The sequence below is a fragment of the Oncorhynchus masou genome, chromosome 31, assembly GCF_036934945.1.
Source record: "Oncorhynchus masou masou isolate Uvic2021 chromosome 31, UVic_Omas_1.1, whole genome shotgun sequence".
NCBI classification, from domain to species: Eukaryota; Metazoa; Chordata; class Actinopteri; order Salmoniformes; family Salmonidae; genus Oncorhynchus; species Oncorhynchus masou.
In genome coordinates, this window is record NC_088242.1 from 17499079 (window position 1) to 17523201 (window position 24123).

The following is a 24123-nucleotide window of genomic DNA, read 5'->3' on the forward strand; positions in this document are numbered from 1 at the left end:
AGAGAGAGGAGAGGAGAGACTAGGGAGAGGGAGAATGAGAGGAGAGGCTCGGAGAGGGAGAGAGAGAGGATAGAGGCAGAGATGAGAGAGAGGAGAGGAGAGGCTAGGGAGAGGGAGAGAGAGATGAGAGGAGAGGCTAGAGAGAGGGAGAGAGAGAGGAGAGGAGAGGCTAGGGAGAGGGAGAGAGAGATGAGAGGAGAGGCTAGAGAGAGGGAGAGAGAGAGGAGAGAAGAGGGAGAGAGAGGATAGAGGCAGAGATGAGAGAGAGGAGAGGAGAGGCTAGGGAGAGGGAGAATGAGAGGAGAGGCTCGGGAGAGGGAGAGAGAGAGGATAGAGGCAGAGATGAGAGAGAGGAGAGGAGAGGCTAGGGAGAGGGAGAGAGAGAGGATAGAGGCAGAGATGAGAGAGAGGAGAGGAGAGGCTAGGGAGAGGGAGAGAGAGATGAGAGGAGAGGCTAGAGAGAGGGAGAGAGAGAGGAGAGGAGAGGGAGAGAGAGGATAGAGGCAGAGATGAGAGAGAGGAGAGGCTAGGGAGAGAGAGGATAGAGGCAGAGATGAGAGGGAGAGAGAGAGGAGAGGATAGGCTAAGGAGGAGGAGAGAGAGAGATAACTGTACTGTCTGTGCCACCTTATAGTGGATAATGATTTCTGAGGTAGGTTCAAGTCTGGTTCAGTTATTTCTAATGACTGGTACATCAATGGACTTCTACTCGCCCACCCTAGCAGACACCCACCACTACCCCCTACTGTCTATTAGAGAGGAGAGAGGGAGGCTGTCATAGGGAAGAGGAGAGAGGGTAGTGTGAGAGAGCGAGAGAGATAGTGAGAGAGGAGAAAGGGAGAGAAAGATAGAGATAGTGAGAGAGGAGCGGGAGAGACAGAGAGAAAGAGAGATAGTGAGAGTGGGGAGAGAGAGAAAGAAAGAGAGAGAGAGAGATGGTGAGAGAGGAGCGGGAGAGGCAGAGAGAGAAAGAGAGATATAGTGAGAGTGGGAAGGGAGAGAGTGGGAAGGGAGAGAGAGAGAGAGAGTGAGAGAAAAGAGGGAGAGAGAGAAATATATAGATTGTAATAGAGGAGAGAGAGAGAGAGAAAGTAAGAGAGAGATAGTGAGACAGGAGAGGGAGAGAGAGAAAGACAGATAGTGAGAGAGGAGAGGGAGAGAGAGAGAGGCCTTGGGTAACATTAGAATTGAACTAAACTTGTATTAGTTTATGCTACTTTATGCTATTATGTAAAAACAAAAACAACCAAATTAAATTGTTCAATTAAAATGTTCGTGGAGTGACTGTTAGAACTATGAAACAAAAATGCTATGTGTTGGAACACGTAAACAGCTTGCTGATGTCCTGTATACCCCAACCACCAAGACGTCACATGATGAAAACATCAGCAGCCTAAACATCATTATAAGTGCCAAGTGGTCTTGATAAATAGTGAAACTCAGCACAAAAGCAATAATGGCATTATAATGAATATAAGTGTCGATAGTAGTCAAAAATAGTCAATTATTGTCGGGGTGGGCTTATGTGCGTCGTCACACAATAGAATCAGTTGGATTTCATTTAGCTGTTATTTAGCCTAACGTTTGACAAAATGTTCGTAACTTTCACTTGCTTTTGACACACTTTGACATACCTTTGTTTGGTTGTTCTACATAATAGTCTCCGGTTTTCTCTTTATTGTGTCCCTGTCATCTTGTCATTCTTCAGCACCGTTGTGGAGTGCAGGTGCCTTATCTTGCTCAGAGGGAGGGAGCTCCCATCTCACTTTGTTCATATTGCCGGCTAGACTTGTTTTCTTTGCAAGCAACTTGTTCGCCAATGACAGTGAAGTGAAGAAATGATCCGTGGTGACATTTCTCCCCTTGCCGACGTAAGGTTTCACAAGCCTCATCACCTCATTCTCTTTCACTCCCTCACCTGTTGCCCGATGTGGATATTTTCCCAGATGTTGAAAGCCATTCAGCATGTACAAGCTCTCACTGTGTAGCCTGCTCCAACTAGGCCGAAGTAGACCGATAAGACTGTTTTGATTCGGTGGACTGAAATAGGATACATACCATTTTACGATTATGATTAGAAGTGATCAGTACAATAGAATGGCACGGTTCTTCATTCAAAATTGATGATGACATAATTATGCACCGTTTGCTTCCTCTCGTTCATCAACTCACCCATTCTCCCCATCATACTGTACTTCATTTATTTCATGTGTTGTTATCTGTGTGAAATTCATTTCAGTAGTTTAGGCAATAATCAGGTTGATTATCAGCTGGGCACTACACTTTCAACTGTTGGATGAAGGAACGGAGAAGGCCATAATGTTAAGAGAAGAAGAGGCAACAGGGGAAAACCACAGATGGTTCTTCTGCGGAGAGGTAGAGGGAGGTATTGATCACTTTCGTCAAAGACACAGGGGGCTTCTCTATTCCCTACTCAGTGCACTACTTTTGACCAGAGCCCTATGTGCCCTGGTCTAAAGTAGGTCCCTGAATAGGGAATAGAGAATCATTTGGGACGCAGGACAGGTGTTGAGAAGAAGAAAGAAACATCATTGAATTGGAGCACGAAGGATTGAATTGAGACCTGTTGTGGCCATTTGCCAGTGAGAAGTGAGAACATGTTAAGATGATGCTTTTTCAAGCCTCTCTTGCCTTCAATCTCACTTACAGGTAGCCGTCACCACTAATTCCCAGGTGTTTTTTGAAGCAAAGTAGTTCTTTCTCACATTTCTTTACATCATAGATGTTCCCCTATATTTCTCTCCTTTTCGAAGCAAGGTAACACCCAGGATCTAAAAGCGGGAATGTGAAATACATTAACTAGTAAGAGAAAGGGGGATACCTAGTCAGATGTACAACTGAATGCATTCAACTGAAAAGTGTCTTCCGCATGAGAGAGAGAGAGAGAGAGAGGGAGAGAGAGACAGAGGGAGAGAGAGAGAGAGAGAGAGAGAGAGAGAGAGGGAGACAGAGGGAGAGAGGGAGAGAGCAGAGGGAGAGAGCAGAGGGAGAGAGCAGAGGGAGAGAGCAGAGGGAGAGAGAGAGAGAGAGAGAGAGAGAGCAATAATGTGAGAGAGAGGCAGAAAGAAAATTAGATGCACAGAGAAAAAGGAAAAGAGAGAGAGAGAGGCAGAGAAAATGGCGGTGGTACTAATACAAGGAGCTGATAGGGAATAATGTTTGGGAGCTCGTAGAAAGAAAAGTCCATGAAATTGCTTGTTGCATTCTTTAAAACCACCCTGATTGATGGTGGCAATTTTAAAGCTTGGCAGCCTCCCAGTTCCTATGAAAACTATTAGAAACAAGAAACGAGCACTCTAGGGTTCTCTTAAATAATTCCCTCCCCCGCTCAGCACCCCTGTCCTTCTCCAGTAAGTGCTAAGAGAAACCGTGTCTGCTCGGGCTCGATCGGAGCTACTGCAGAGGCATATGCAAGTATAAAAGGATAAGAGAACATTTACCTGCCCAGTGGTATTATAGAGTGAATGTCCGGTTTGATATAATGTGTGTGCCATCATCATAAAGCATCTGCATTATACAGAAAAACCATTAAACTTCAACCAGTAAAATGTCTATTTGGCTAACTTTGCTACAGCCAATGTCAATGATCGTTGGATCTATAGCTAACAACTGCTGCATCCAAACTATCACAACAAAATATCATTTTAGTGGCCCAAGCAATAGTCAAAACAACATTGGTAAGCCTATGACAACCCACAAAAGCTGTTTTGTTTTTAGATGTAATAACTACATTAAATCTAGGCGATGGCGAAGGGAAGTTTTTTTCCCCCATGGTGGCCATTGTACTTGTTTTTGATGGGAATAGCAGCACGAAGTATGGACGTCCATCAGTTTTGCCATGACTGACTTGAATGGGGAAGCCCATTCTACTCATTCTATTTCTATCGTAATGCCCCTCCATTTTGAGAGCCTTATTGAGATTCTATTATGCAATGGCGCACTTTCTCACACTCATCAATGCATGTTTTACACAGTAGTGCTCGACTTTGACGGTATCATTCATGGAAAGCCCTACTGTTGACGAGTAGGCACTCAAAGGGTTAAAGTGGCTATGAAGGACAAGAGGGCTTCATTACCTCATTCTCTCTCTGTCAGGATTCATGTTAAGCTCTTTTATGTGGAGACTCTTCTCCTCTTGGCCTCTTGGATTCTGACCTCTTTATTGACTCTTCTATCATTGGACAATGCCTGAGAGGTGGTTTCAATGGGTTGTTTCATTACAGCCTAACTTTCCAGTGTACTGCAGTTCTGGCCTCAGCAATACCACCACAACACCACTAAATAAAACGTACAGTCTATGTACATGTATGTACAATTTTGTTGCTATTTTGTTGCTGTTTTTCCAGTAACCAAAAAATACACCCGCTTTCACATTTTGATGAATTAATTGATCATTTATTTTTACACCTTTATTTAACGAGGCAAGTCAGTTAAGAACACATTCTTATTTTAACTGCCTAATTCAGGGGCAGAATGACAGGTTTTTACCTTGTTAGTTCAGGGATTCAATCTTTCAACCTTACGGTTAACTAGTCCAACGCTTTAACCACCTGCCTCTCCTTGCACTCCACAAGGAGCCTGCCTGTTACGCGAATACAGTAAGAAGCCAAGGTAAGTTGCTAGCTAGCATTAAACTTATCTTATAAAAAACAATCAACCAAATAATCATAATCACTATTTAACTACACATGGTTGATGATATTACTAGTTTATCTAGCGTGTCCTGCGTTGCATATAATCGATGCGGTGCACATTCACGAAAAAGGACTGTTGTTGCTCCAACGTGTACCTAACCATAAACATCAATGCCTTTCTTAAAATCAATATACAGAAGTAAATATTTTTAAACCTGCATATTTAGCTAACAGAACTCCAGATTAGCAGGCAATATTAACCAGGTGAAATTGTGTCACTTCTCTTGCATTCATTGCACACAGAGTCAGGTTATATGCAACAGTTTGGGCAGCCTGGCTCTTTGCAAACTAATTTGCCAGAATTTTTATTATGACATAACATTGAAAGTTGTACAATGTAACAGCAATATTTAGACTTAGGGATACCACCCGCTAGATAAAATACGGAACGGTTCCATATTTCACTGAAATAATAAACATTTTGTTTTCGAAATTATAGTTTCCGGATTCGACCATATTAATGACCAAAGGCTCGTATTTTTGTGTGTTATTATGTTATAATTAAGTCTATGATTTGATATTTGATAGAGCAGTCTGACTGAGCGGTGGTAGGCAGCAGCAGGCTCGTAAGCATTCTTTCAAACAGCACTTTCATGCGTTTTGCCAGCAGCTCTTCGCTGTGCTTCAAGCATTGAGCTGTTTATGACTTCAAGCCTATCAACTCCCAAGATTAGGCTGGTGTAACCGGTGTGAAATTGGCAGGCTAGTTTGCGGGGTGCGCACTAATAGCGTTTCAAACGTCACTCGCTCTGAGACTTGGAGTAGTTGTTCCCCTTGCTCTGCAAGGACAGCGGCTTTTGTGGAGCGATGGGTAACGATGCTTCGAGGGTGGCTGTTGTCGATGTGTTCCTGGTTCAAGCCCAGGTAGGGGCGAGGAGAGGGACAGAAGCTATACTGTTACACTGACAATACTAAAGAGCCTATAAGAACATCCAATAGTCAAAGGTATATGAAATACAAATGGTATAGAGAGAAATAGTCCTATAAATACTATATTAACTACAACCTAAAACCTCTTACCTTGGAATATTGAGAATTAACCCTGTAACCATGCAGAATTAACCCTGTAACCACGCAGAATTAACCCTGTAACCACGCAGAATTAATCCTGTAACCATGCAGAATTAACCCTGTAACCATGCAGAATTAACCCTGTAACCATACAGAATTAACCCTGTAACCACGCAGAATTAACCCTGTAACCACGCAGAATTAACCCTGTAACCATGCAGAATTAACCCAGTAACCATGCAGAATTAATCCTGTCACCATACAGAATTTACCCTGAAACCACGCAAAATTAACCTTGTAACCACGCAGTATTAACCCTGTAACCATGCAAAAATAACCCTGCAGAATTAACCCTGTAACCACGCAGAATTAACCCTGTAACCACGCAGACTTAACCCTATAACCACGTAGAATTAAACCTGTAACCACGTAGAATTAAACCTGTAACCGCAGAATGAATGTCTCAAAAATAAATGTTTGTTCATAATATGTAGAATTTACAAGTGAAACTTTGAGATGTTGTTGGTCCAGTCAGTATGTATGTCCGAAATGGCACCCTCTTCCCTATAAAGTGCACTACTTTTGGATTAATCAATTAACAATAATACTGCATTAAAAGGCAATAGGATGCTATTTGGGACTCAGAATGAAAGTGTTCATGTGGACAATTAGAGTGTAATTGTACTGTGTCATAGTGACTCATGTGTATAATAACCCTCAGTCAGCACAGCATCAGTATACTGTATCACTTCTTCTTCAAGCTGAAGGACAGACAGAAATGCTTTGAATGACATCAAAGAAAGATAGAGGACATTGAAGCCACTGAAGCGTGTCTGTGTGTGTGTCTCTGTGTGTGTGTCTTCATTATCACCTAGAACAGCCAGCATGATACCAGCTGTGGGTGGGGAGTAGGGTGACCAGATCTAAAAAGCCAAAATGCGAGACATGGGGACGATTTTACGGAACAGTGGATATCATTTTTTTTTTTATGTGCGCAGGTTAATGGATCTCGTTCAGAAGGCGACATAGCTCTGCTGTATGAAGGTCACTGCCTTTGTGAACCACCTATTGTAATAAATGTTGCAAACCCCTTAGCTCCTCCATCCGTTTCTGAGCTAGCTAGCCAGGCCTACCAGTTTAGCTACAGCGAGCTTAGCAAGCAAGCCAGATCGAGCCACTGGGTATATTTATGTTTAGACTACTCGGGAAATCACGCCTAAAATGTAAGCTGATGCAACTACCACGAGCGATGCAGAGGCAGCGTCATAGTTTCCATAGAAACTCACAGAAATTCTGTCACTCACTCACACTTAGAAAGTAATTTGTGGGGAAAGCAAGCCAGCAGTGCATTATTAGATAGGCACACACAGCACGCTAGACTATCCTACTATGTGAAAACGAAATATTATGACAAATATTTTAAACAAATACTAGACCTTCTTTGGTGGTTGCGGGATGCGGGACAGAGGACCAAAATGATGGATTGGGGCCTCGCGCGTGGCACAGTGTTCTAAGGAACTGATTCGCAGTTGCTAGATGTGCCACTAGAGACCCTGGTTCGAGTCTAGGCTCTGTCGCAGCCTGCCATGACCGGGAGACCCACGGGGCGGCGACCAATTGGCCCAGTTTTGTCCAGGTTAGGGGAGGGTTTGGCCGGCAGGGATGTCCTTGTCCCATTGCCCTCTAGCAACTCATGTGGCGGGTCAGGCACATGCACGCTGACACGGTCACTAGGCGTACGGTGTTTCCTCCGACACATTGGTGCGGCTGGCTTCCGGGTTAAGCGGTGTGTCAAGAAGCAGTGCGGCTTGGTTGGGTCGTGTTTCGGAGGACGCTTGGCTCTCGACCTTTGCCTCTCCCGAGTCCGTACGGGAGTTGCAGTGATGAGATAAGACTGTAACTATCAATTGGATACCATGACAATGGGGTAAAAAGTTTTTTTAAAGTGTTTTAAATGTTTGACTGTCCCGCACAATCTGTGGCGTGTGGTCACCCTAGTGGTTAAATTGACTCTCTATCAACCAACCATCACACACACACACACACACACACACACACACACACACACACACACACACACACACACACACACACACACACACAAACACACACAACCCACCACCTACCGTTGAATATCACAGGCCTCTACCACTCCATAGCGAGTGATAATGTGAATAACATGTTATCTCAAACAGGTGATGTCCCTGTGTTATAACTGTCCCTGTCGTTGGCGGTTCCTAAATAGCGGATAATATCAAGCTAGATTTAGTTTCTTGGCTCAAAATCAAGAATTTCCGTATTATCAACCAATCTCACAAATATTTATTCAATATAAATGGTTGGGATTCCATGATTTCAGTCCTCTACTAGACCTTCACAACAGCAAACAACAGAACAAGATAAAGCAGAAAAATGACAGAAATATTGACCTGCCTGGTCAGGCAATATGTCCCTATAGAGAAGCAGTGTGGGAGAGGCCAAGCCAAGCTCTACTGTATGGTTCTGTCGGACCGGGCTGTGCTTTTGATTTCAGGACTGTTTACAGAGGAGTTATCAGTCTGCACTCTGTACACTTTATTACTATTGACCTTCTCTCTCCATCCGGAGGGCTGAGAGCTGGGAATCCTTCCTTATGAAGGAAGAAGTGGTTGCTGGAAGTGTGTGTCTCTGCTCCTGTGTGTGTGTGTGCGTCTCTGCTTCTGTGTGTGTGTCTCTGTGCGTGCGTGTGTGTGTCTCTGCTTCTGTGTGTGTGTCTCTGTGCGTGCGTGTGTGTGTGTCTCTGTGCGTGCGTGTGTGTCTCTGTGCATGCGTGTGTGTGTCTCTGTGCGTGCGTGTGTGTGTGTCTCTGTGCGTGCGCCTGTGTCTCTGTGCGTGAGTGTGTGTGTGTCTCTGTGCGTGCGTGTGTGTCTCTGCCTCTGTGTGTGTGTCTCTGTGCGTGCGTGTGTGTCTCTGTGCGTGCGTGTGTGTGTGTGTGTGTCTCTATGCGTGCGTGTGTGTGTGTCTCTGTGCGTGCGTGTGTGTGTGTGTCAGAGATGGTCTACTCCACCAGACAGACAGTATGTCCGCCATCTACCACAGGAGGAGAGAGTAGGGAGAGTGACCCGAAACCAAAATTGATTTATTTCACTGAGAAGTGAACAAGATTTCAGATATCTATTGACCTCTTTTGATGAAATTCATCACACAAGGGACGGAGAAAGAGATAGACAGAGATAGAGTGTGCGAGAGTTTGTGAGAGAGAGAAAATATTGGTGAAGAAACACAGAACATTTCATTTTTAGAAACATGGAGGCATGTCTATTTTGAAGTATGCTGTTATGCAGCAGCTTTCACACTCATTATCATCATCATCATTTCGCTTCCTTTCTTTCTTTCTATCACTTGTCTGTCTGTCTGTCTGTCTGTCTGTCTGTCTGTCTGTCTGTCTGTCTGTCTGTCTGTCTGTCTGTCTGTCTGTCTGTCTGTCTGTCTGTCTGTCTCTATGTCTCTATGTCTCTCCCTCTCTCTATATGTGTGTATGTCTCTCTCCCTATCCATCCCAGCAGGCATCTCCATTGATATAGCCTAGTTCCTTCTCTGTGAGGAAACACACACATACACATAGTCCTGCCTCCTTTAGCCCAGAAGACTAATACCTTTGAACCAGGGCACACATCAAGTTATTTTTACAGTACTGTATGTAGTCCAACTACAGTAAGTGTTTATCTTCAACACAACAGAAAATGCTATTGTTGGTCTTACATACACAGTAACTTACATAACATAAGCATTGAATAGATTGCTGCTCACCAAATGGCAGCTTGGTCTAGTTGCATCTCTCTTTATGGGCTAAGCAGTCTCAAGTCACTTGTTCTCTCTCTCTCTCTCTCTCTCTCTCTCTCTCTCTCTCGTGTTAATGAAAACTAAAACTAAATGCATGCTCTTCAACCGATTGCTGCCTGCACCTGCCCGCCTGTCCAACATCACTACTCTGGACGGCTCTGACTTAGAATATGTGGACAACTACAAATACCTAGGTGTCTGGTTAGACTATAAACTCTCCTTCCAGACTCACATCAAACATTTCCAATCCAAAGTTAAATCTAGAATTGGCTTCCTATTTCGCAACAAAGCATCCTTCACTCATGCTGCCAAACATACTCTTGTAAAACTGACCATCCTACCAATCCTCGACTTTGGCGATGTCATTTACAAAATAGCCTCCAATACCCTACTCTATAAATTGGATGCAGTCTATCACAGTGCCATCCGTTTTGTCATCAAAGCCCCATATACTACCCACCACTGCGACCTGTACGCTCTCGTTGGCTGGCCCTCGCTTCATACTCGTCGCCAAACCCACTGGCTCCAGGTCATCTACAAGACCCTGCTAGGTAAAGTCCCCCCTTATCTCAGCTCGCTGGTCACCATAGCAGCACCCACCTGTAGCACGCACTCCAGCAGGTATATCTCTCTGGTCACCCCCAAAACCAATTCTTCCTTTGGCCGCCTCTCCTTCCAGTTCTCTGCTGCCAAAGACTGGAACAAACTACAAAAATCTCTGAAACTGGAAACACTTATCTCCCTCACTAGCTGTCAGAGCAGGTCACAGATTACTGCACCTGTACATAGCCCACCTATAATTTAGCCCAAACAACTACCTCTTTCCCTACTGTATTTATTTATTTATTTATTTTGCTCCTTTGCACCCCATTATTTCTATCTCTACTTTGCACATTCTTCCACTGCAAATCTACCATTCCAGTGTTTTACTTGCTATATTGTATTTACTTTGCCACCATGGCCTTTTTTTGCCTTTACCTCCCTTATCTCACCTCATTTGCTCACATTGTATATAGACTTATTTTTCTACTGTATTGACTGTATGTATGTTTTTACTCCATGTGTAACTCTGTGTTGTTGTTTGTGTCAAACTGCTTTGCTTTATCTTGGCCAGGTCACAATTGTAAATGAGAACTTGTTCTCAACTTGCCTACCTGGTTAAAAAAAGGTGAAATAAATAAAATAATGCCAGACACCTTTGCAGGGTATGTTCACACACATCGAGCCTCCCTCCCTTCCCTCTTTGAGTAGCTGGCTGCTGTTGTGGAGGCTGTTGCTGCAGAGGCTGTGGTACGGAGACTGGGGCTCATAGCTGGCTGGATGATTTTTTAAAACTCTAGATATTTGATGCGCTCTGCCGCATAAAGACATTTGATAGAGAGACTCCACTTAGCGCTCCGTCCCAAATGGCACCTTATTTCCTATATAGTGCACTACTTTTGACTAAGGCCCATGGCATTGGAAACTTCCCAGATAATGAGTCACTTTAGCTGACGGACTTCTGCAATAAGCTCCAGAGTCAACTAGCGCTCTAGATCATCCCCCCGTACAGCTAGCAGCTAATGTGGCACACCTCTGCTAGCTCTTAGGGGATACAGGGAAAAGAGAGATGGGAAAGGACTTTGGCTGCTATGCTAACTCTCGATTATCGGGGACTGCAAATGGAGATGGAAGGTAATATCGCACCACTTTTAGCTGCTGCACTACCTCAGATGATATCACACTACTTTAGCTGCAGCGATACCTCTCTTAGGGGACCCAGGGAAGGGAGAGAATGGGAGGGGAGGGGACCTGACTACCACTCAAGCTAGCTCTTTAGGGACGAAGAAAAGAGAAAGATGGGAAGGGAGGGGTACTAACAGTTAATATGGCAACTCTTTATCTGCTATTCTAGCTATCTGTGCCCAAGAAAGCGAAGGTAACCTGCATAAATGACTACCGCCCCGTAGCACTCACATTGGTAGCCATGAAGTGCTTTGAAAGGCTCGTCATGGCTCACATCAACACCATCATCCTGGAAACACTAGACCCACTCCAATTTGCATACCTCCCCAACAGATCCACAGATGACGCAATCGCAATCATACTCCACACTGCCCTTTCCCACCTGGACAAAAGGAACACTTATATGAGAATGCTAGTCATTGACTACAGCTCACCATAGTGCCCTCCAAGCTCATCCCTAAACTAAGGATCCTGGAATTGAACACCTCCCTATGCAACTGGATCCTGGACTTCCTGATGGGCCATCCCCAGGTGGTAAGTGTAGGTAACAACACATCTGCCATGCTGATCTTCTGAGGCCCCTCAGAGGCACGTGCTTAGTTCCCTCATGTACTCCCTGTTCACCCACGACTGCGTGGCCAAGCACGACTCCAACACCATCATTAAGTTTTTTGATGACACAATAGTGGTAGGCCTGATCACCTACAACGATAAGCAGTGTGGTGCCAGGACAACAACCTCTCCCTCAACATAATCAAGACAAAGGAGCTGATCTAGGTCTGTAGTGGAGCGGGTTGAGAGTTTCAAGTTCCTTGGTGTCCACATCACCAACAAACTACCATTTTCCAAACACACCAAGACAGTCATGAAGAGGGCAATACAACACATTTTTCCCCTCAGGAGAATGAAAAGATTTGGCATGGGTCCCCAGATCCTCAAAAAGTTCTACAGCTGCACCATCGAGAGCATCCTGACCGGTTGCATCACTGCCTGGTATGGCAACTGCTCGACATCCGACCGTAAGGCGCTACAGAGGGTAGTGTGTACGGCCCAGGACATCACTGGGGACAAGCTTCCTGCCATCTAGGACCTATATACTAGGCAGTGTCAGAGAAAGGCCAAAAAAATGGCCAAAGACTCCAGTCACCCAAGTCATAGACTGTTCTCTCTGCTACGGCATGGCAAGCGGCACTGGAGTGCCAAGTCTAGGTCCAAAAGGCTCCTTAAACAGCTTCTACCCCCAAGCCATAAGACCAAATGGCCACCCGGACTGTTTACATTGACCCCCCCCCCTTTGTTTTTTACACTGCTGCTACTCCCTGTTCATTATCTATGCATAGTCACTTTACCCCAACTTACATGTACAAATGACCTCAACCCTGTATATGCCCACATTATTGTTACTTTACTTTATTTATTTATTTCAATTTAGTTTATTTTGTAAATATTTTCTTAACTCTTTCTTGAACTGCATTGTTGGTTAAGGGCTCGTAAGTAAGCATTTCACGGTAAGGTCTGCATCTGTCGTATTCGGCGCATGTGACAAAGGAAATGTGCTTTCACATCGCACCACTCTAGCAGCTAAGCAGCTAAGTCTCTTAGGGGAGAGTATGGGACTTCATCATTATAGGCAGCCTCGCCTCCTGGTTTATAGGAGCTCCTTATACGATGACTAACATCGTCTGACAGACCATCTTCTCTTACTGTGCTGACACAGACATCGCCGGGCTGTTGGTTGGCCAACCATAGCTCTGGAGGGAGTATTGGTTAATTGGCCGGTGCTTCCGGGATGTATGAAGGGCTGTTTAAACAATAAGGCCAGAGGAGGTGTGGTATGTGTCCTATATACCACTGTTCTTAAGCACGACACAATGCGGAGTGCCTGGATACAGTCCTATATTGGCCATATACCACAAACCCCAGAGGTGCCTTATTGCTATTATAAACTGGTCAATGTAAATAGAGCAGTAAAAATTGATGTTTAGTCATACCCGTGGTATACGTTCTGATATACCACAGCTGTCAGCCAATCAGCATTCAGGGCTCGAACCACCCAGTTTATAATGGGTGTTAGAGGATAATGGGGCATGGCGGATGACCTCCCAGGTAATTTCCTCTCCCTGCAGTTGGTGCTTATAAAACCTGAGTAGTAGTTTACTGTGTAGGGCAGACACTTCATGCCTTGTGGCGAGTTAGACTGTGGGCAGAAGACATCAGATTTGTGCTTTTAGTGAGTGTACAGGACAGTGAGTGTACAGGGCAGTGAGTGTACAGGACAGTGAGTGTACAGGGCAGTGAGTGTACAGGACAGTGAGTGTACAGGGCAGTGAGTGTACAGGACAGTGAGTGTACAGGCCAGTGAGTGTACAGGGCAGTGAGTGTACAGGACAGTGAGTGTACAGGCCAGTGAGTGTACAGGACAGTGAGTGTACAGGGCAATGAGAGTACAGGGCAGTGAGTGTACAGGGCAGTGAGTGTACAGGACAGTGAGTGTACAGGGCAGTGAGTGTACAGGACAGTGAGTGTACAGGACAGAGAGTGTACAGGACAGAGAGTGTACAGGACAGTGAGTGTACAGGACAGTGAGTGTACAGGGCAATGAGAGTACAGGGCAGTGAGTGTACAGGACAGTGAGTGTACAGGACAGTGAGTGTACAGGGCAGTGAGTGTACAGGACAGTGAGTGTACAGGACAGTGAGTGTACAGGACAGTGAGTGTACAGGACAGAGAGTGTACAGGACAGTGAGTGTACAGGACAGAGAGTGTACAGGACAGTGAGTGTACAGGACAGTGAGTGTACAGGACAGTGAGTGTACAGGACAGAGAGTGTACAGGACAGTGAGTGTACAGGACAGTGGGTTGGATGAAATTACTGACCTTAAAAACAGCTTTGCTGAATTAACGGCAAATGGAGTAATTATCTTACTGCAAAATGCTCAGGCGAATGTTTTCATGCAAACATTGTATAATCATCAGCACATCTGGACAATTTTTGTATTGATATAACTTTTGGGGCAAGCTAATGAATGTTCTGGGAACGTTCACAGAACCAACTTTAGTTTGCTGGGTCACATCTTCTTCAAGCCGAGGCAGACAAGACAGGCTTTGAATGACATCAAAGGAATATAGAGGACATTGAAGCCACTGCTGTGTGTGTGTGTGTGTGTGTGTGTGTGTGTGTGTGTGTGTGTGTGTGTGTGTGTGTGTGTGTGTGTGTGTGTGTGTGTGTGTGTGTGTTGGAGGAATTATCATTTTCTCCCTCCGAATAATTCCATTACCTGTATAATTTCATTAATGGCCTGGCTATAAAAAGGCTACTGTCAGAACAGCGGTAATTAATACATACGAGGTGAAATGGTGGAGTGCATGGCCCAGCCACTTTACTAAGGCATTCCATTTTTAGGAAAGACTAACATACAGGCACATATGCATGTACAGTATGCACGACACACGCACACACAATCGGACGGGTGAAATATGGAGGGTGCACAATGGTTGTCAACACGTATGACGCATAAACAAAGAAAAGATTAGGTAACTATCCTCTACTGTACACCACAGAGGGAGAGCATCTGGACAGGGGCTCGCTTGCACTCGCTCTCTGTCTTTCACGCTCTCTCTCTCTCTCTCTCTCTCGTTCTTCATTTCTATCTCTCTCTCTTTCTCTCTCTCTTACTCTCTCCCTCCCTCTTTTTCTATCTCTCTCTCTATCTCTCCTCTCTTACTCTCTCCCTCCCTCTCTTTCTATCTCTCTCTCTTTCTCTCTCTCTTACTCTCTCCCTCCCTCTCTTTCTATCTCTCTCTCTATCTCTCTCTCTTACTCTCTCTCTCCCTCCCTCTCTTTCTATCGCTCTCTCTATCTCTCTCTCTCTCTCTCTCTCTCTCTCTCTCTCATTCTTCCTTTCTATCTCTCTATCTCTCTCTTACTCTCTCCCTCCCTCTCTTTCTATCTCTCTCTCTCTCTATCTCTCCTCCCTCTCGTACTATTTTTCTCCATCTCTCTCTCTCTCAATCTCACACAAACATTGATTCAAAGACCACTTCACACTTCTTATTTTTCTTTCCTTTTCTCCCTGGGAAGAGAGAGAGAGAATAACATTAATTTTCTCCCTGGGCAGAGAGAGAGGATAACATTCCTTTTCTCCCTGGGAAGAGAGAGAGAGAATAACATTAATTTTCTCCCTGGGCAGAGAGAGAGAATAACATTCATTTTCTCCCTGGGCAGAGAGAGAGAATAACATTCCTTTTCTCCCTGGGCAGAGAAAGAGAATAACATTAATTTTCTCCCTGGGCAGAGAGAGAGGATAACATTCCTTTTCTCCCTGGGAAGAGAGAGAGAGAATAACATTAATTTTCTCCCTGGGCAGAGAGAGAGAATAACATTCATTTTCTCCCTGGGCAGAGAGAGAGAATAACATTCCTTTTCTCCCTGGGCAGAGAAAGAGAATAACATTAATTTTCTCCCTGGGCAGAGAGAGAGAATAACATTCCTTTTCTGCCTGGGCAGAGAGAGAGGATAACATTCCTTTTCTCCCTGGGCAGAGAGAGAATAACATTCCTTTTCTGCCTGGGCAGAGAGAGAGGATAACATTCATTTTCTCCCTGGGCAGAGAGAGGATAACATTCCTTTTCTCCCTGGGCTGAGAGAGAGAATAACATTAATTTTCTCCCTGGGCAGAGAGAGAGGATAACATTCCTTTTCTCCCTGGGCAGAGAGAGAGAGAATAACATTAATTTTCTCCCTGGGCAGAGAGAGAGAATAACATTCCTTTTCTGCCTGGGCAGAGAGAGAGGATAACATTCATTTTCTGCCTGGGCAGAGAGAGAGGATAACATTCATTTTCTCCCTGGGCAGAGAGAGAGGATAACATTCATTTTCTCCCTGGGCAGAGAGAGGATAACATTCCTTTTCTCCCTGGGCTGAGAGAGAGAATAACATTAATTTTCTCCCTGGGCTGAGAGAGAGGATAACATTCCTTTTCTTCCTGGGCAGAGAGAGACGATAACATTAATTTTCTCCCTGGGCTGAGAGAGAGGATAACATTCATTTTCTCCTGGGCAGAGAGAGAGAGGATAACATTCATTTTCTCCCTGGGCTGAGAGAGAGGAGACAATTCCTTTTCTCCCTGGGCAGAGAGAGAATAACATTAATTTTCTCCCTGGGCAGAGAGAGAGGATAACATTCCTTTTCTCCCTGGGCTGAGAGAGAGGATAACATTCCTTTTCTCCCTGGGCAGAGAAAGAGAATAACATTCATTTTCTCCCTGGGCAGAGAGAGAGAATAACATTCCTTTTCTCCCTGGGCAGAGAGAGAGGATAACATTCCTTTTCTCCCTGGGCAGAGAGAGAGGATAACATTCATTTTCTCCCTGGGCAGAGAGAGAGAGAATAACATTCCTTTTCTCCCTGGGCAGAGAGAGAGAATAACATTCATTTTCTCCCTGGGCAGAGAGAGAGAGAATAACATTCCTTTTCTCCCTGGGCAGAGAGAGAGAGAATAACATTCCTTTTCTCCCTGGGCAGAGAGAGAGGATAACATTCCTTTTCTCCCTGGGCAGAGAAAGAGAATAACATTCATTTTCTCCCTGGGCTGAGAGAGGATAACATTCCTTTTCTCCCTGGGCAGAGAAAGAGAATAACATTCATTTTCTCCCTGGGCTGAGAGAGGATAACATTCCTTTTCTCCCTGGGCAGAGAGAGCGGATAACATTCCTTTTCTCCCTGGACAGAGAGAGCGGATAACCTTAATTTTCTCCCTGGGCTGAGAGAGAGGATAACATTCCTTTTCTTCCTGGGCAGAGAGAGAGGATAACATTAATTTTCTCCCTGGGCAGAGAGAGAGGATGACCTTTCTTTTCTTCCTGGGCAGAGAGGATAACCTTTCTTTTCTCCCTGGGCTGAGAGAGAGGATGACCTTTCTTTTCTTCCTGGGCAGAGAGAGAGGATAACCTTTCTTTTCTTCCTGGGCTGAGAGAGAGAATAACCTTTCTTTTCTTCCTGGGCTGAGAGAGAGGATAACCTTTCTTTTCTTCCTGGGCACACACACACACACACACACACACACACAATAACCAACACATTATTTACCAATGAGTGTCTGATACAGACACAGACAGACTGGCTGGTTATGTTTATATTCGGTAGGATTTATTTCCCTAATTAGAAATATGGGAAACAACTCTGGTGGGAAAAAGGAAAGCATACCTTGTACGTTCCACATGGTCCCCTATTCCCTATAATGTCACTACCTTTGACCAGAGCCCTATAGGAGAATAGGTTACCATTTGGAACGCACACAATATGATTTAAGGCATCTCCACAGGGGTAGAGTTGTTGAGATCATTGTACATGTATGCTCAGGGTTTACTTGGCAATGTCAATATAATTATTTTGTAACTAGATACTGTACAATGGTTTGCTGCCTGAGGCATTTTCAAAGTGGGAGATTTAATCTGAGTGTATTATATATGTCTCCCTTCATTATATGTTGTCAGTTAAACTAGACGATGCAGAATACATTAGATGGTATCAGAGATGATATGTCTTGTAGCCTTTGCAACAGACCTAGAGCAGTATTGGCAATAGACTAGAGAGGTAGGAAGATAATGGTACTGTACTGTATACAATTTCCAGTATGGCTGAAACAATGGTAATGTAGTGACAGTGTTATAGCCATTCTTTATAAGTGTTCATTTTCTTGTGGTTGTAATTCGTGCTACATTGGTGTCTGAAGTGGGATTGGAACACACGCCTCCAAGGGAGACTATTACAACTTTCCAGTATTGCAGCTGTTCTAGTCACGTAGTAGCAGTAGTAGTAAAAACACAGTGCAGATGGGGAGTTGGTTACGGGGTATAGATTTTACGGACATCAGCACTGCTGTATCACGCACGCACGCACGCACACACACACACACACACACACACACACACACACACACACACACACACACACACACACACACACACACACTTACCCTCCAGCTGCATGAGAGGAACGACAAGAACACAAGAACCAAAAAAGAGTGAAAAAAGATTGGAGGAGAGGAGAATAACCGTAGGATCAACTCATCAGTTAATTAAACTCAATTTCAGCTTGATAGGCAATTAATCATGCTAGCATGCATCGTGCTCACTGTCTGGAAGGGGTGGGTTGGATCTCAGGGTTAAGCAGCACACACACAGGGGATGGGATGGGTTGTATTTCGGTGTGCGGTGACAAACACACACACACACACACTCACACACACACACACAATGGGCAGGGTTGTATCTTGGGGTGTGCCGACAGTGTGGGTTATATATGTGCATTTTCCCAGGGGTGCTACTCAGCAGGGACAGCACGTACCCAGAGCACAGCTCTCTATCCTGGGGAGTGGGGTATAGAAGGGCTAGAGCTGGTGAGGGATAGAGGGCTGCGTGTATGTACAGTAAGATGGACTGGGACTACGTCCCAAATGGCACCCTATTCCCTATTCGGTATTCCAATCTAGTCCCTGGTCAAAAGTAGTACATCATGAGAGATCCTCTCTCTCTCTCTCTCTGTTTTGCCCTCTCCCCCTTCTCTACCTTCATCTCTCTTTGCCCCTAAGCTCCCACCTCTCCCTCTCAAAGTGCACTGGTTCTTTTTGCTTTAGAACATTGTAAAGGCAATTTGTGACTAAATGCAGTGAATTCATTAACGAGACATTGGGGATCATTAAACAGCGATTGAAGGAGGACTATTAAAAGCCTGACTTTAATTGCTTTCGTCTCTTTTACTAAACCTGTTTTGATGTATTTTTTTTGCTGTGGAGTAAGGGCCCCATAAAGTTATGAATTAGTGTCATTTTTAGTTATGCGTTTGACAGTCCTTGAAAGTAGCTAGCTAGGTAGTTGCCCGCTCAGCACAACACAGTGCTGTCACTGCAGTCAGATGTTATGCAGGAGTCCTTGAGAAAAAAAAAAAAGAAAAAAAAAAATCCATTATCATTACATTGAAATTCCATTATCAGAGATTGCAATGTATGGATACGTTTTTCTGTTGCATTCATACCATTCATTAGCCTTCCCTCTCTCTGTATATCTGCTCAGCTGACTGTGGAGTGTAGGGGCCTGGAATGTGTCTATTTCCTAATTAGTGACTCTGGCTAAAAGTAGTGCAGTATCTAGGGTGCCACTTTATACACAGCCCTGGTGTCAATATAACCGGCCATGCTACTGTGCTCATCTGAAGAGCATTGTTCCCTGTGTGAGGCCCCCGGGCTATGTTCATGAAGCTCTATGTCTGTGATCTTGGAACACACACACACACACTCAAACACACACACACACACACGCTGTGATCCTGGAGAGGCCACAGGGGGTCTATTCCCTTCCTGAAGAAGAATACTCTTGAGGCCGAGTGCCACTCCTCTGCTCCACGCCCTCCAGATCATCCTTCCATCTCTCTCATGCCTCCATCCCATCATCCTCTCCTTCATACATGGATTAGGGGTCAGGCTTCAGATCGTGTTCTTTAAAACTCAGTTTAAAACTAAATTCTGTGATTTGAAAAAGGACAAAACAGGGTCCCAGCCACTTGTTCTGGTGTATAGCAGGTGGTACATATCAATAATTGAAGTAACCATGAAACAGCTTCCCAGACTGTAGCTTTAAAGTGGGATTTATTATCAACATATTAACTGCAGAGTTTTCTTTCTTCTTTTTTTTTGTCTGTTTCAAAACAAGAGCTGTGGGGGAGTGAGGGAATGTATTACTGTAGCTTTAATGGTATCAGTTGTTACGATCTTGTGTTAGCGCTGGCTTCCTTTGAAATTACATTTATAAACCAGAGAACCGTCCTAGTTTCCGTAATCTGGTGTGACACACTACAAATGTTTTTAATTGGGAAGTAGCTTTTGGCTGTGGGATGTGCTCACTACTTACTCTGTGTTAGAGGGAGGTGGCTGAGAGAGAGAGGGAGGGAGGGATAGACAGAGAGAGCGAAGGAGAGATAGATGGGCTGAGAAAGATAGAGAGAGAGGCTATGCTGACTGGATAATCTCATGCAGTGTACTGCTGTACTGCGCTGTAGGGTTGATCCTCCAACCAACTGCTCCCCACATACAGTACCAGCTCAGATAGAGAGATAGAGAGGGGGGTGGGGTGAGAAAGAGAGAGAGAACTTTTACTTTACTGAGCCATTTACTTTGTTTTGTATTCTTATCTTTTACTATTTCTAGTTGTTGCTGCATTGACCCTGCAAGCATGCATTTCATTGGACGGTGTATACCATGTGTAGCCTGTACATATGACAAATAATAAGACATGAACTTGAAAGAGAGACTGCCTGACCTGTGTAGGGGACATGGAAAAGCCAGACAAAAGTGAACATTTATTATTATTATTTTATCATTTCCTTCCTGTTTGATATGAAACTCTGATTGAATCAGTATCATTTTGCGATTTACTCAGGATCTGAATGCCACAATCTGCCCTGAAATTAGATTCCCACCTTCCCTTTGGATTCTAAAGCCCTGATGGTTAAACTGATGAGGAGAGTTTTAAACTGTGCTTTGGGGCACATAGCAATACACAGATGGTCTCTCTCATTATCCGAAAGGCAAAATAGTCAACTTGATATGAAGAGTAGGGGGGAAAATTGTTTCTGAGTGTCATTGAATCTTGTCGCTCATAAAATAACAGAGGTTGTTTAGTAAAAAATAAACACCATGGACAACTTAGTTTATGATACATATTGATTTATTTTATTTAACCTTATTTAACTAGGAAAGTCGGTTAAGAACAAATTCATATTTTTACAATGACGAACTATCCCAGCCAAACCCTCCCCTAACCCGGACGATGCTAGACCAGTTGTGCACCGCCCTATGAGACTCCTGGTCACGGCCAGTTGTGATACAGCCCAGGATCAAACCAGGTCTGTAGTGATGCGTCTAGCTCTGAGATGCAGTGTCTTAGACCGCTGCGCCACTCACCCTACTGAATTAACTTGCATTATCTAATCAATATGTAGCCTACTCATATTTGTATTGTTTGGCTGGAACCTGATTTCAGTGGCTAAACAGAAATACATATTGATTGTGGACGTTGGTGTATCACTTGATTAGAACTGATAATTACATTTATATTGACAAGGAAATCGAGTCAGGCTGCATTATTTTGAGATGTACTTCTTTGTAAAGTCTCAGATTTGATTAGATGACTATTTTCCTTTCATTTTGTAAACTTAATCACATGGAAACTAAGGTTGAGTGGCACCGCCTGGATGCGGTCATCAGCATCATCATCACTACACAAACACAATGACTCTTACACCTTGCTATTCTTTATGAAGCAAACAAACACCTGCTTTGGAAGATACAAAATACTCTTCCTTCTCATCTCTAAACTTTCTCTGCTCTTTCTTCTTTGTCTCAACAGGAAAAAGGAAACATTGCAGTTATATTTAATGTCGGAACGGACGACATAAATATCGAGGAGACAGCAAAGTTTGTAAATGATGGAAAGTACCATATAGTGAAGTTTACGCGGAGTGGTGGTAACGCCACACTACAGGTGGATGACCTACCTGTCATAGAGCGCTATCCCACAGGTAAGACACGCCTTATTACCTTCCCAGCATCCTCTCTGCTCACAGTGCTCTCTACCATAGTCTGAATGTACCTGTGCTTGAAATTACCAAGAAGGGCAACTGTTGTCAGGAAAGGTTGATATTGAGGTTAAATATTGGGCTATTTTAAATGGTGTATGAAATTATGTTGTTTTGTTGGTTGGTGTGTCACAGTATATATATATATATACTGTGCTTCTTTCTCATGATAATATCATCTGGTTTTCGAGACAGTATCCTTTCAAATGTCAACATGTCAGGAGAACGATGACTGTCTGATTGAGAAGGCTTTAAATGTCAACGCTTGGGGGGTTTTGAATTCACAACATTTGAACTGCTAAAAAGGCTTTGACAAAGGCTACAGACAATCCAAGTTAGGTGAATTATTTAACATGTCTCGTTATAGGTGACAGCGTTTGTCATACAGGTTAATGTAACCAGGAAATTAAAAATGTTGTTACCTATTAACACCTGTAGCTTTCACTGAAGAAAGTCAAGACAGCAAATTCTGGTGAATTCTGGCATATTTAGGCATATCTTAAATGGTGAAACTATGGTATGGGATGGCATTTTATTTCCATGACAATTTCCTACTGTCCACTAGGGGCAACACGAATGGGTTCAATCCCAGTGCTAGGCGCTTGTTTAGTATTTTTTGTGTTTGAACCATATTCCAAACCTAAACGTTTACCTTAAACACTTGGAATCAATGCCTAAACTTAACCCTAATTCCTAAATCTCGGGAATGAATCAACTTTACCCTAATGCCAAAATCTCTGAATGAATTCCTAATTTTAACCGTCTAGGTTAGTTTCGGTTAAACTTTTGCGCATTTGACTGACTGATGACATATGCAAAATAAACTGTAATTAAAATAGCAACGCATTCCATAATCTACAGAAGGCACTACAGATGGCCCCACACGCCATAATTAAAAGGGCCAGCCATGACATATCTCTGTTGCGGCAGTTATCGCCAAGTTTCTTTGGAGATTGTGTTGCAAAATGGTCTACTCTAAGTAAATGTAAGAGTTAAGTGAATCCAGAGGATATTTGTTCTTAAGATCCCATTAATTGACATAACGAGTGAAATATTGGAATGGCCATGTCTCTTCCTGTGATATCAGTTCCTCTAAGAATTAACGTCTATCCTCCAGACAAACATCACGAAGGGAGACTCAATGATCATCAATGTTTGCCTGCAATGGCATACATTTTCACTGTATTCTTATAATATAAGATGTATAAGATATAATATTAACACATTACCCACTCTCTGCCATGACAGTTCTCATTCAAAGAGCCTTTGGGGAGAGGACTAGTTTATAGGGGCAGGGTCTAAGACAAGGGAAGGGACTTAAGTAATGGGGAAGGAGCTTGGTTGCGTTTCAAACATATAAACGACACACCCTCCTCCACTTATCCTCGCCTTATGCCCTTGGGGATAAGGGGTCCAAACAATTAGCCAAGCAAGGGAAGTTGGTAACGTTAGCCCCTCAGCCCTCCTCAACCCTCCGAGTTTGTGAGTGTACAATTCTGTTCACTCCGGGGCCTGAAACGCCCCATACTTCAATTCACAATGATTGTATATCCACTAACGAAACTCAGCCAAAACGTAAAACCAACATCAATATGGAGAACTGAACATACAAGTGTAATAAAACGTTTATGTAAATAAGTTAGAAATTGTGCTATTAATGCACATGACGGCACAAACACGTATCGTAAAAGTAATAATGTTTTTGTTTGGTTAGCTTTTGAAACGTTAGCTAGCGCATACAACTTTCCCTGACATCACACTTATTGTAATTTTCAATTTACCTGATATTATCGGCTGGCTAGCATTTGATGTCTGCGGATGCGTTGTCATCTAGCCAAGACATGAAATGCAATCATAATTGACTATAGCGCAAACAAAGCACACACAACAGCTACCAGTGGTTCCATGGTGACTGGAAACACAACCATGGGACAAATGTCTGGGAAATGCAAGTGTCAACTCATCATACCGCATGATGCGTCATCAGAAGTGTCCACTTCATTGGAGGGCTGAAGGGAGAGAGTGTGTCTTTCATGTGTTTAGAATACAGCCCTTGCCTTGTAAAGGGCTCCAACAGGCCTCCCTGAATGGGGTGAACCGCTCATACAAAATATTAGAAATCGCTTGGAAAAAAACTGTGGTATATGAAAAAAAAGTCACGGGTACAACACTGTGACTGTGTTCCAAACACTTAAAAGACACACCCTATCCCCTCAGC

At 43.8% G+C, this 24123-nt stretch overlaps 1 protein-coding gene across 22 annotated transcripts in view; it reads left to right on the forward strand.

Annotated features, from left to right (window-relative positions):
• Window positions 1–24123, forward strand: part of LOC135523501 (neurexin-1a) — a 608692-nt gene that overhangs the window by 479448 nt on the left and 105121 nt on the right. For all 22 annotated transcript variants that reach the window (XM_064950217.1, XM_064950216.1, XM_064950219.1 and 19 more), the window contains one exon: window positions 21677–21848. In XM_064950217.1, coding sequence (XP_064806289.1) covers window positions 21677–21848 — 172 coding nt within the window. The remainder of the gene's footprint in view (window positions 1–21676; window positions 21849–24123) is intronic.